Below are 15,056 nucleotides of genomic sequence, written 5' to 3' on the forward strand. Positions count from 1 at the left end.
AACACTCAATGTGGAAGAGACAATCTTTTCAACAAATCAATAATGGTGCTGAGAAAAGAGGATACTCACATTGACTTAAACCATATATTAGAAGATAACTCAAAATGGATTAAAGTCCCAGGGGTTAGAACTAAAAACTACAAAAAACACTCTTAGGAAAAAAAAAAAAAAAGGAAATCTTCATGACATTAAATTTGTAATAATTTTTTGGATATGACACTAAAAAATAAATTAGACATCAAGATTAGAAACATATGTACTCAAAGACAATCCACAGAATGGAAGCAAATACTTACAAAGCATGTATCTAATAAAGGACTGATATCTACACATAAAATACTCCTACAATTGTTTGACAAAAAATAAAAACACCCAAAAATTTAAAAATGAGGAAAGGAGCTGAATGAACATCTCTCATTCAGATGTTATACAGATGATCAATAAACCATGAAAATAGGTTTATCATTAATTATCATAGAAACGCAACTCAAAACAATAAGATATGGCTCTCTCTATATAATAATCTATTAGTATAATAATCACTAAAAAAAAAAAAACAACAAAAAAAGGGAAAAAAACAAGTGTTAGTGCAGATGTGGAAGAAACTGGAACTCGGTATACTCTTGATGGGAACAAAAAATGGCATACAGAGACCATGGAAAACACTTTTACTCCTATATACCCAAAACAACTGGAAGGAAGGACTAATTATATACCAATGTTCATAGTAGTATCATTTACAATAGTCAAAAGGTAGAAGCCCAAGTTATCCATTAGCAGATGAAGAAAATGTGGTATATACATATAATGGAACATTATTCAACTATAAAAGCAAATGAAATTCTAACACAAGCTTTAACATGTCTAAAACTTGAAGACATTAGGCTACGTTAAGCTGGTTACAAAAAAGACAAATATTGTATTTCTCCTATGTGAGATACCTAGCATAGGCAAGTAGAATATAGGTTACTACGGACTGGTGAAGGTGGAATTTGAAAGTGGGGAATTGCTGTTTAATGATCGTGTTTTGATCAGCTTTTTTGCTGCTGTGGCTAAAAGGACCCAACCAGAACAACTGTAAAGGAGGAAAAGTTTATTTAAGGGCTCAGGGCTTCGGAGGATTTAGTCTACAGAAGTCCGGCTCCATTCAAAATAAGGCTGAACATCATGGCAGAGTGTGGCAGAGGGAAGCAGCTCACATCATGATCAGAAAGTAGAGGGAGAGAGAAGGCCAGTGGGATGGTGGGGTGGGGATATAGAGAGAAAGACATCTGGTCTCCATTTGCTAGATACAAATACATACCCCAAAGCCATGCCCAAATTCCCACCTCCTCCAGTCACACCCTGCCACTTCAGTTACCACTCAGTTAATCCCTATCATGGGATTAATTCAGTGATTAGATTAAGACTCTCACCCACTCAATCATTTCTCCTCTGATCCTTCTCGCACTGTCTCACCCATGAACTTTTGAGGGACACCTCACATCCAAACTATAACAGATAGTTTCTATTTTGGATGATGAATAAAATCTGGAAATGGATAATGGTAATACAACATACAACCACTGTACCAAAGTGAATGTACTTTAATGCTATTGAATTTTATGCTTAAATTTAAAAGATTAAGTTTACTGTTTGCCTCTTTGTAACAAATACTTGGTATTCCTCTGTACTCAATGAGGACAGGTGGCCTATCCAACTAAAAATGGCCTATCCAATTAAAAATGTTTGTTAAAAGCTGCCCTTATCATTGCTATACTTTCAAAGGAAGAACGTATGTAAAGTTTGTGTTTATTTAAATGGACATACAATATGCATTCTGCTTCCTGACTTCAGGTATCTGCTACTCAGTTGTATTTTGCCTAGTAATGTTTACCTCACTAGATTACAGGCTGTAGGATGACAACAAAATATTTGTATCCCTCCAATTAATACACCAGGTCCTCAAATACATAAATAAACAGCCTCTAACCCATATTAGTTACTGACCAAAGACTAGGACTGTTTTGTCTTTAGTTTGAAGCCTGAAAAGATATGGATTTTAGGAACAATCCTTTGGCTAGATGCTAACAGGGCTTTATTTTAAACTATTTTATTTTTCAATTTTAACTTTGAGTAAATTTAGGTCTTCAGAATACCTATATGCATAAAAAAGAAAAACAGGTAAAAAAAAAAATTTTAAAAACCCAGGAAGACTGAATAACATCTTAAATCTATTAGTATTCTCTGCGTGGGGAACAAATCCATCAGAAAATAATGCATGGATTTAGAGTATAGCTTGATGCCAATGTGTGGAAAGTCAGGGAAAATGTGTTGACAATAAAATTAAGAAAAAAACTTTTAACCTTTATATTTAGGCACTAATGCACAACATTTCCCTAAACCTCATTCTCTCTGCCTGTAAAACTTCTACCACTTATATTTCTTCTTTTCTCTCCTTCCATTCCCCTACTATCTTGGCAAAAATTATAAATATTAGCTCTTAAAGGACTGGAAAAGGGTGGGAAACTGACACTGAATCATCAAGCCACACAAAAACTAGTATTATGGGAAAGAAAATAATAATAAGAAAAAAACCTGTTTAAAAGAAAGGAGACAGGAGGAAAGGAGAAAAAGATATGTGACTTGAGTTCCTGACTTTTTATTTCCCAATTACAGTCTAATTAAGGTTAGCTTTACTTTCTTGTTATGAATGTACCCTGATATTGCCTGCAGTAGTTACAATATCTATCCTTTTTAAAATTTAACTGACTATAAGGGGTTTCTGTTTCTATCTTCTCATTTGTAAATTAGATTTCTCAGAGAGTTGTATAGATTAAATAAATTAATATATGAAACTGAAAACATTATACAACCATAAAACAACAATAAATGTTTTTCCCATAGGCTAGTATGATAGTGAACATGAAAATATTTGGGGAATTAATAAATTTTTTAATGTAAAATATCAACATTACACATTAATTTTGAAATTTTTAAATAACATGGTCATGTTTGAGTTGGAATTGAGAAAAGAAATAAATATTATCATCCTATTTGATTGGCAAAAAGAAACTAGAAAATCTTAACAGTAACCAGTAATGGCTCAGAATTTCTGGAATCCGATTTCTACAAGCATGATTTCACATACTTTAAATTCTTAACAGCAGCCACCAAAAAGTAAAATGAGACTGGCAGATTTTTCAGTATATGATCATAGCAGATTTGGGATCGAGAGGAACTATGGTGGTGACTTCTAAATGTTTTTAATCGAGTATTGCAGAATAGTTCATACTCAAGACAATTTTCAGTCAAAAGAAGGTGTTTCTGCACTCCATGGATTCATTTTCAACACATCAAGTTTCAAAACAAATTTTTACAAATGAAGAACTCTTTTTTTAATGGCAGTAGACATGCACTGGAGGAAATCAAATACCCAACTTATGGGATTTTAGTAAGCATGCTTTATAATTATTTTTGAAAATATAGGTATATAAAATCAGGTAGAAATTAATATTAGATGAAATATTTTAAAAGAATGCAGAGCTACGCTACTGATATTAAAACATGAGGTAACAACTTTTAAGTTAAAAACGAACAACAACAACAAAAAAACTTAAATGAGGAAGTCTAATGATTCTATTTTTAGATGCTGATTCTCTTTTTTTTTTGTTGTCCATGCTACTATCCAGGCTTCAGCCTGGCTTTATTATTGCAAGCTGTCACTTCTGACTAGAAATGGGATAGTACCAAGCACTACACAATAGCTGCTTCCTGCACTATCTTCATCTGGACCATCCCCCAGCAATGGCTGCCCAGGGATAACTAATTCTACCAAGCCAATAATCTATCAGTAGTCAGTTCACAGTCATGGTCATGATCCTGTGTTTTTTACATTCTTGTCCCAGCATAAATGCAACAAAACCACCGTTCTCATTTTACTTATTTTATTTCAACAAGGCACCTCTAAATTCATTCAAACACTAATATGAAAAGAGAAACAAAAAAGGAAGATGCACATGAAAACTCAGGTAATAATTGGGAATGTGATTAACTTCTGTCAAAATATAACTCAGAAACAGACACAGAAAAACAGAATAGAAAGCTCTTAAGTACTGTTAATCCAAACAATCCTGGTTTTCCAATTTTATAGAACTTTTTTTTGGGTGGGTACTGGGCATTGAACCCAGGGGGCGTTTAACAACAGCCACATCCCCAGCCCTTTTTTATATTTTATTTGGATACAAAATCTTGCTGAGTTGCTTATGGCCTCAATAAATTGCTGAAGCTGGGGCTGAACTCACAATCCTCCTTCCTTGGCCTCCCAGGCCACGCACCAGCCTAGCTACAACTTTTGATTTTTATCTGGCTTAGCCTATCTCAGAAGTTCTCACATTTCAAATAAACCTAGTTTTAGAGTGAAATGTTTCTTTCTCAGAGACTAAAATAATTGGGACTTAACTTGATAGGTTAATATTGGTCGAAAATGGATGTTTTTCCACCTTAAACAAGTTCACGGAATTAAGAGTATAATGGTAGAAATGTTAAAGGTCATTTAATCAAAACTAATTCATTCCGTGCTTAGAGGACCTCCATCCCATCATAATACCTCTATAAAGCCTCTCTCAAAAGTCAAACAATGACAAACCTTTCTGTACCTTATCACTAATACTCTTTTTAAAATTTGTTCTAATTAGTTAACAGTAGAATGCATTTTGACACAACTAATACTTTTTTTTTTTTTTTTTTTGAGATAAAAAATAAATAGCAGCAAAAGAAGCTTGGTTTTCCCTGTGGAAGAAAGATATTCCATAGTCATCTTTTCTAATACCATTTATTTAAAATAATAGTTTAAGAAGTCGTCATTGGCTGGGCAGGGTGGAATACGCCTTGTAATCCCCATGAGTTGGAAGACCAAGGCAGGAGGATCTCAAGTTGAAGACCAGCATCAATAACTTAGGGAGTCTCTACACAATTTAGTGAGACCCTGTCTCAAAATAAAAAATAAAAAGGGATGGGACTGGGGTTGTAACTTGGTGATAGATCATCCTTGTGTGAGGCACTGGGTTCAAATCTCAGCACAACATAAAAATAATTAAATAAAGATATTGTGTCCATCTACAACTAAAAAAAAATTAAAAATAAATAAATAAAAAGGGATGGAGATGTGGCTCAGTGTTTTTTTTTTTTTAAAGAAAGAAAGAATTTTAATATTTATATTTTAGTTTTCAGCGGACACAACATCTTTGTTTGTACGTGGTGCTGAGGATCGAACCCGGGCCGCACGCATGCCAGGTGAGCGCGCTACCGCTTGAGCTACATCCCCAGCCCCAGGCTCAGTGTTTAAACATCCCTGGTGCGGGATAAAAAAGCATTATGGGAGGGGAAGAAAAACGCTACAAAAAGTAAGTTCTATTATACATTGACAATAGATTGTACTGTCAGCTGAAAAGGTTTATCTAGCTCCAGTTGCAGAGAAGACAAATAAGATTGACGAAAGATTGACAGGCAGACAGGGGCCAACATATATGTCCAATGAGTATATGAATGTGAAGAAGAGAAATGAGTTACAAATAGTCAATAAAAAGGTTTAATACATCATCAATTAAAAAGGGGAAAATAACCTACTAAGCAGTATCTAGATCATAACTCATATATCATTTCATTTAATTTTGCTAACAACTGAAGTAGATGGTACTGTATCAGCTGAGAAAAACATTTACAAAATAATTTAGCCTCTCTCAATGTCACATAGCTAACAAATGGCAAAACTAGGCTTTGAAACCATGTTTGCCAGAAATTACATCAAAATGCATATTCTTGTCAGGCATGTGGCATATTCCTGCAATCCCAGCAACTCGGGAGTCGGAGGCAAAAGAGAGCAAATTTGAGACCAGCCTTAGCAACTCAGTGAACACCTGAAGGGGGAATAGGGAAGCTAACACAAACAAACAAAAAAGCAAAAACCTCTCAAAATACAAAAACCTGCGGACTTAGAGATATGTAGATCAGTGACAAAGTGTCCCTTGGTTTGATCCCACACCTTTTCCTTATGATCTGTATCTAGTAAGATATCTATTACTCTAAAAGTCTATGATTCTCTAAATATACTTCCTTATCATTGATTATGCTGTCCCTCCTACCAAATTCTGCATTATTCCTCTTCACTTCCATCATTCAAGTTTTACCTCCTTCATGAGACTTCTTTAACCATTTTGATCACTACTGACATTTTGCCTTTGAAGTCATCACTATGCATTTTGGGCTCCTTACATCCACTTCAAGGAAAATTTAAAGATAAATAAATAAATAAATAAATGTATAAATTATTGCCACAATAATTAGTGTGTGCTTGTAATCCCAGCTACGGAGAAGGCTGAGGCAGAAACATACACTTATGTCCAAGAGGTTGAGGCTGGCCTAGGCAATGTAGTGGAGATCCTATCTCAAACGCACAAAAAAATTACTTTGCTTTAAAAATGGTAAAGCAACTAGCAGGCCAGCAGGGTGTAATGAATAGGGAAACCTCAACAGTTAAATAATTGTTAAATGAATGAAGTTTATCTTGAAGTTTCTAAAACCAGACATTTCAAAATTTTAAGGGTAAGTCAAATACAGTCTAAGCATAAAATTTCAATTCAAAGACTCAGGGGTGGTTCAACCTCAGCACTGTCCTTTATGCTGTACCCACCTTCCTCAACTATATCACAGGTACCCTCTTTGATGGAGGAGTAGATTAGTTTCTACATGCTAATATGAAATGAACTCCCAGAGATTCTTATAAATTCCTACAAAATACACCTTTCACTACCAAGTTCAGTCATCACAGCTTAAAAAAAAAATCTTTGAAAAAAAAAAATATAGTACTGGTAAAATCAATGGTGGAATAGTAGTAACATGATACCATGAAGTGCACAAATTTAAGATTAATTATAGGATAGAAATACATATTAACAAATTGTGAGTGTCTCAGGTCAAATCCCCATTTACACACAGGAATGTATTATAGTGTAAAAACACCTATTTGTACCATAAATTGGAATGAAGGTAAAGTTTGAAAAAGCAAGTGGATTTTTTTTCCCAACCCTCTAAAGCAATAACAACATGAGGTTCTATTTACTTCCTCCTGTAAATTATTTATAATATCATCATAATACCCTATAGAACAGAAAAGCTTATAAGCAAAATATCAGTGGACCATTTATGTCAAATATTTAAGCATAGCTGCTACTTAAATATTTAAATTGTGGCTAGTTAAAAACAAATAACCAGTTTACTTTTCACCTTGGCTAACTGGGGGCTAAATTTCACCTCACTTGCATTATCTTATCTCAGTTGTAAAACAATTTAAAACTCCATAGGGCGTTAATATAAATTAAGAGAAAAAATACACATACCTCTGTTATACTCCTCTCCTCAAACTATTGATAAACTTAACTTTGGCAAATGTTTGAGCTATTTTTAGTAAAGCAAATGTACTTAGCAAGAATTACTTTTAAGGATATTCTGAAATTACAGGCAATAAATAAATATGATCAACAACGAAATTATGTATTAAAACTGACCCAAAACTAGGCTGATGGTGTAGCTCAGTGGTAGATGTTTGTTTAGCATGTGGCAGGGCCCTGGAAAAACAAAAAGACTACAGAAATTATAGCTATAAAGATTAAGCATAATTAGGACTCTTCTCAGTTCAAGTTTAAGCCACCTTTAATTCAGGAGCTAAGGAAATACTCAGGTTTGTTCTACCCATTTCTTCTTCCTTCAACCAGCAACATATGGTATGGTATCTGGTATTCAGTACGGTGGTACTCTACAATAATAGAAATTATGGTATATCTCTAACTTATTTAACTTAGTTCATTATGACTCAGGGCTTCAAGTAAGACGATTCCTTCAGTTTTAGGATGGTGCAACATTATTCCAGGGAAAATCCCTCAGTACTACAATAACTTTTAAAACTATATAGTGATAAAAATGGGGTATAATTTTGGACATCCTCCATCAGTCTCTTATGGCTTTAACTAGTGTCTTTTATATTATTGCTTTATTACATTTAAAAGAAAAGAGGAATGTGATCCCTAGAAAATACTAGACTAACAAACCAGACCAAACCAGATTAATTGATATGAGTCATATACAACTTCAGGTGAGAATCTCTTCTATATCCTCTATGAAGCAACCAACCTGAAAAATGCAGGCATGTGCATGGCCAGTAGCCACATTCAGGACAAGCTGATTTCAAAATCATGTTAAAAGTTGAATGTTCTATTTCTTTATCAACCTTTTAAATTTAATTTTATCAAACGTACAATCCAATTTAATAAGGTTTTTTGGACCTCTGTGATCATATTCCAAAGTAAAGCAACAACACTACTATAACAAAAATAGTTATAAAAAAAGCATCTTTAAGAAGCAAAAATTTGTTTTCCTTCTTCCCAGCCAGCTGGGTGGTGGGGGAGGGGGAACAACACCAGTAGAATCTGTAGAGTTCCCTCCTACTTCCTCTGTTTTTCCCTTCCCCCTCTGCTTCAAAGAAAGTTAACTGCAACGAGGCATGGTCAGGAAAATTAAAAGGAGGAAGTAGAAACTATTTGTGTGCACAGGGAAGGGAAACACACAATACCACACTGTGGGCTGAGAATGTAGTTAAGTGGTAAAGCACTCACCTAGCAAGCATTAAAACCCTGGGCCAGATCCCAAGTACCACCAAAGAGCAATAGCAGCAGCAAAAAAAAACTCAACAAAACAAAACAAACACCATGGTTGTTGCTTCAGTGACCTAATTAATATGCATTCATCATACTGTTTGTAACATGTTGGTTCAACTTTTTTAGTAAATTTTCTTTCCATAATACTGAAAATTATGATCTCTAATGACTGCACCCCATGTCAACTAAAAATCTGACCAGATCAAATAATTTAATACATGCAACCTAATATTCATTGCACTAAAGTCATTCAGATAGAAAGGGGTAGGATTCAAACCAATTATTTAAGAGTGAAAGGAGGGGCTGGAGATGTGGCTCAAGCGGTAGCGCGCTCGCCTGGCATGCGTGCGGCCTGGGTTCGATCCTCAGCACCACATTCAAACAAAGATGTTGTGTCCACCAAATATTAAATTTAAAGAGGGGATATAAAGGAAACATATTGAAACAGAATAAAATGCTGAGTTCTCAAGTAAAAGGTGGTAGATGGGAATTATCACTGTAAAAACATTTAATTAGATTCACAGCAAAGTATTTTTTCTGGGAAATTTTTAAACAAAACATAAGTACTTATCACTCTTGATCCAGAATGCTAACCATTACACTATGGAACATATTACATACTTATCACTTTTAAAAGTCATACACAAAAGCCATTTCTAAAGAAAAGATTTCTCCCCTCCTACTTAAGAAGTTTATAAAGGATAATAAGAACCCAGACCAGAAAGAAACTGCATCATGAAATTTAAAAAGTGAGAAAAATTGGGGTAATAGTTAGAAAGCTTCTAGTGTTCCCAAACTCCCTTTGATTTATACAGGGTAACCCTTTCAGGTTGAGATAGGTCAAGGAAATATTTACAAAATCTATGCCAATAAAAGCTGCCATATTTAAGATACCAAGGTTTAATGTATTGCTTGGACAACTGGTTAGAGGAAAGGAATTCTGGAACAAAGCCTATTCAACTACATGAACTCTTAAAACTTGTTCCTTCTAGAATAAATGAATGAGTAAATACATAAATCTGAAAAATTATACTGAGCCATTTTTGGCCTCCATTGCAAATATTCATTCATAATGCTAAAACAGGTATCTATATCTTTTATAAATGGAGAAAATGCTTTGGTACTTTAACATGATTAAAAACAAAACAAAACACAAAACAAACAAAAAAAACCCACCCAGATACAAAGATGAAAATGTTTTTAGAAAAACTCTCTTGTAAACCATTAGTTATTACCAACTTTTATAAAAAATTCTAAAACCCAAGTGTTACTAAGGTTATTTCTTTCTGAATTCACCTTTTTTGGGAAGCACAAATGATTAAAATGTCAAGTGAGGGTACAGATCACTAGTAAAGCACTTGCAGAGCATAAAGAACCCCTGAGTTCTATCCCCAGCATCAAAGAGGTAAAAGAAGTCAACTGAAGCACTTCACTCTGGGAAGATACATATCCTTCCATGTCAGAGGCTGATTTGCAGATTCTTATTAGAACTGAAGTCTAAATAACTTCTGAAGAAAGACAATCATACACTCTTACAATTCACCAAACTACTCTTACAATTCACCAAACTATTTAAGACTTTACCTCTTTGGCCTTTATTATTTAAAAAAAAATTATCACCATCTTCAAGTTTTAAAATGTTAGGGGAAAAAGTGCTGGGTTAGCACATTCTTTTAATCACTATAATTTTAATAAATATGTTGTACAGTTTTAGGCCACCTGGCAAGAGTTTATTTTTAAAAGTAATTTCTACATAACTATTTCACTTCTCTAAATCAAATCCAAGCTGAAACTTCCTTCCACAGTGATAATAATGCAAGCACAGAATTAAAAAATTGAGTTGGAAGGTTCCTTTGATTTCACTTTGACATTCAGAAATAAAACAAATGATAGTAATGTCTATAATACACTAAATGGCATTCATAAAAACAAAATAAAACCCAAGGGAAAAGTCCCATAACTCCACTGTAAAACTGGGAGTTGGCTGTAATTTTTTAGCTGTAACAGTTATAAGTTAAAAAAAGCTAAGTTCAAAAAACAAGGCCATTCAAAGAAAAATATCATGAAAATACAAAAGCATAGCTATATAGACTTCAAATTAAGAAAATAACACCACAAAGAATCATCATCTCACGTTGGTAAACCTAATAACCTAGTTTAATTCCCTAAGTATAACTCCAGCACAACAAATCACTGCTCATTAACTCAAGGCCTTGTTCTTTCCATGGAAACAATGGCTCTATATTTTATTTTTTGAAAAATGGTTAACTAGTATGAAATGAAATTGGAGAATTAACTTTCCACTCCTTAGAGGGAAAAAAAAAGTTAAAAACTACTTCCTTGATCAATGCAATTGCTGTGCTACTTTAAGCATATAAGTAAAAGGAAACCTACAAAATAAATATTTAAAGTCCAAATGTACAAAGAAAATTCTGTTTTTTTACTGCTAACTTAAAACATTAACAAGAACTGTACTAGAAATTTTAAAAAACATTTAGGTTAAATTTAGGGCTGCAGCTGTAACTCAGTGGTAGAGCATTAGCTTAGTATGCAAGGACTCTGGGTTTGATCTGTAGTGCTGCTACATAAACAAATAAATAAATCTAACAGTTTACTAGAAAATATTTTCCAACTAAATGTATTATAATTAAGCTATTACTCAATTAATGACAATCTAAAGGAAAACTTCCCCTTTAAAATGAACTGCTCTTATGTTAAACTGATATGTATGCACACAGTAAACACTAACATGCCACTAAATTACATTAATAAACTTATTCTTAACCTTTAAAGTTGGAGACAAACATAATTTATACTAATATCAGACCAGTTACTTTCTATCATTATTTAGAAAGTAAAAGTTTTTCTTTTTCATTTCTTCATTTCTAGCTACAGACAGAAGGCTGTATGGTTCATAGTAGGATCTCAGTATATATTTCTTGCCAGAATAAATCATTTATGCTAATATAAAAATTTATTGAATGCCTTGAGCTCCATGTACATCTAAGATGTTAATTGAAACTTAGTATATATCTAAACACGAATCAAGTTAAATCAGCAGTTAACTTTTAAAATAAATCTAAAATTTCTTACCTGATACAGCTGAAAGGCACTATCTTCTGTTAAAAAATCCAGTTGTTTATCTATAAGGAATTCTACTGCGGTTATTGAACTGGGTATACTTTTTTCAACCAGGGGTTTGAAAGTCTGTCAAGAGAAAAATCAAAACAAAAAGTTTCTAATGGCTATTTTCTAAGTTGTATTCTCAAAATGTGGTATGATAACCACACAATATTAGTGTCATCAGCACATGGTGTAACCTAAAGTAATGCTTTTATCCATACATTAAGAAATTGTGTTTTTTTTTTAAAAAAGGAATGAACTATAACTATATGGAACATGAGAAAATTACATATTAAGCTCATTTTTTACTTTTAAAAAGAATCCAGTATGGGTGTGTGAAAATTTTTAATATTAAAAAAGAAATTGCTTTTTCAAAGAGTAGGAGCTAATTTACCATTCTTTTTAAAACTATACATAACTATTATTCTTTATAAGACAGTAATAATTTCGATTTTGTATTTTTCTAGCTCATTCACATTGAAATTTTAAAGGACCAGGAAGCATCTGTTCTTTTAATCCCACCCCTTGTACTCTCCACCCCTGCCCTTGCCCCAGGCACAAATAAAAATCCAGTTATTTCATTGAAAATAGCATTGAGATAGGAAGCAGTATTTCTTCCTATTTTCAATACTTTTTTAAAAAATTGATTCCAAAAGTCATGTGATTCTTTCAAAGGCTTGTCTTTTATATAATGGAATGCATTCATATCTTGGTATGAGGATGTGAGAGATGCAGAGGAGGAAGGAAATATTAATATTATGTATTTTTAATTATGATCACATTCACTTTCATAATAGTAAAGGTTGAATAAAACCAAATTAACATCAAGGTACTATTCCAAAAACTCAAAAATAAAAATTCCATCATTTAAAAACACAGCAGCTTCACTATAAAAGAATCAAAGTTGGAAAACAGAATCAACCAACTCGGCTTCTAAATTACCTCTAATATTACCCCAAAAATGCTTCTTACTACAAGGCAATTTCTATGACCATTTAAACAAAAAGCTTCTAACATGGACAGTAAAAATCCCCAGGAGTTCTGAAGCCATAGTGTTTGCCTATAATCTCCTGTCTTAAAGAAATACAACATCTTGTTAATCACAAGTAGTAGACATACTCTAGGAAAAAACTTCAAGACTTTTAGTTTGGAATGGCTCTTAAGGAGTAAATTTCTATTTAAGAAATTCCTAAAATGATTTTCAGTGTGATTGCAATTGTTTTGTTGCTAAAAACACATGAAAATAAACAAGTATTTTAAACATACCTTCTTTTCACACTACCTACACAATAAACATAATATCTTCTCTTAATTGAAATAACATGGAAACAATGTTCAGGGCTGCAGGTACAGCCCAATGATAGAACATGTGCTTATTACCATGACCAAGGCCCAAGGTTCCATCCACAGACAGCTCCCCACCACCACCAAGAAGGAGGGGGTATGAGGCCGGGAGCCCAAACCTCTTACATACCCACTTACTTTCAGTATTTATGATTATAAAACGTATTCACAGCAACATCCTCTCTTCCCAAGTCCTAGGCTAACCTTTTAGGTTCTACACATTTATGAGAAATATTTTATTTGGGGGAGAAATTATATTTTCAAAATAAAAATGCCCACATTATTTAGCTATCACTGGCTACTGTTGTCATCTAATATTTTCTATTTGCCAAGACTAAATTCCAGAAATTATAATTTTTATAAATCCATTCACTTTTTTTCACTTATTAAGTGATAAAGTTTTAAAGAAATTGAGTACTTTCATTAGACTTAAAATGTCCATACCACTGTGATGGACTGATACGAAATAATGAAGAGATACTATAATCTCTACTATGAAAAATGGTTTTTCATCCTATACTAGTCAGTTTAGCTTTTAATAAACTAGAAAACACTGGTACTTTCTCAATAGGACTTTTAATCTTTAAACACTATCAAATGTTTTTTTCTTTTCGAACAGTATCATGTCAGGTCAACCCATAAAGGTTAACAAAAAATGGTCCACAAACAGTATTAACTAAGTGGCTAAGGACTCAATTAAGAAGGATTTGTCAAAGAAGTAAACTTCTCAGTCTTGAGTGCCTCTAACGCAAATATTACAGGTGGTTTGCATTTCCTATCAGAGTCATATAATAGGAAAAACATTGAGAGAACCTGTAAGAGCTTTCCTTTTGAAGGTAGGTTAGAATTTTAGTGGTAAATTTCAAGAAACCAAATGTAAATTGCTCTCAGTTAATTGGGAAGAAGGTTTAGATCCTAGGTTAAAATAATTTCCCAAGTTTTAAGGTATTTAATTGAAAGCCACTGTTAAAATTTTGTTACCAGAAGGGTAAAAATACTAATTTACAATGACCGAATGTACTCTAAACTCAATGACCTATTTCTGACACATGAAAACTTATAATCTACAAACGGCAGTCCAAAGTATAAAATAGGAAATAAAAAGACCATGAGCTGTAAATGTTAAAATGGAATTATATTTAAGCTACAAGTTATATTCTTATCAAGTATCAATAAATTTATAGTAATTGTTGAAGAAATATTTCAATATGTATTAAGTGAATAAGTTTGTGTGACTGATTTTATTTTATGGAAAACCAAACACAAATAACATATGAAACCATGTAGTTTTTAAAAACTGCTTTCTTAAATTGACAAACAACAATGTATGTAACCACTGTTAACTTTTGTACCCAAATTTAACATATTTCAGATACATTATTGGCATGAAAATAAAAACGCACACACTTAAATAAAAGCAAATGGGTCCTACAGTTTTTGATGATTAATCTATAGTAAATATTTCAGGGTCTAAATGCACTGGAATGTAAAGAAAATAGAACTCATGCATAACTAATTCAAGACTCTAAAGATACCATTCTAAGAGGAACTTCCACAGCCTAAGGGGAAGCAATGAGCTACCACCATCAGATGAAACTCCCGAGTAGAATGTGGCCCTAATCACAAAAGACTTATTCAAATGCTAAAAGTCTTTGAAAACTCAAGTGAAAATTACTAAAACATGAATATTTAGTTCAAACAAAACACTTTTTTTCAATTTCATTAGAGGATTGAGTTCTTTAAAGGTCATTTGTCAGTGTTGACCATACTTTTAAAAATAGTCTGATGGCAAAAGAAATAGAGATAAGAGCCTACATTTCCAGTAGGGCCTACCACACTATAGGAAGAATGCTTAGAACAACTGTATCCTGTTTGGGGCTCCATGCTGCACCACATTCC

General features: G+C 33.1%; 1 protein-coding gene across 5 annotated transcripts in view; it reads right to left on the minus strand.

Moving 5' to 3' along the window:
- Positions 1-15,056, minus strand: part of Jmjd1c (jumonji domain containing 1C) — a 287,493-nt gene that overhangs the window by 68,213 nt on the left and 204,224 nt on the right. For all 5 annotated transcript variants that reach the window (XM_076834248.1, XM_076834245.1, XM_076834244.1 and 2 more), the window contains one exon: positions 11,784-11,897. Coding sequence is in view for 2 of the 5 variants with exons in the window: in XM_076834245.1 (XP_076690360.1) it covers positions 11,784-11,897 (114 nt within the window). In the remaining 3 variants the exon portion in view is untranslated. The remainder of the gene's footprint in view (positions 1-11,783; positions 11,898-15,056) is intronic.

The sequence above is a fragment of the Callospermophilus lateralis genome, chromosome 15 (genome assembly GCF_048772815.1).
Source record: "Callospermophilus lateralis isolate mCalLat2 chromosome 15, mCalLat2.hap1, whole genome shotgun sequence".
Classification (NCBI taxonomy): Eukaryota; Metazoa; Chordata; class Mammalia; order Rodentia; family Sciuridae; genus Callospermophilus; species Callospermophilus lateralis.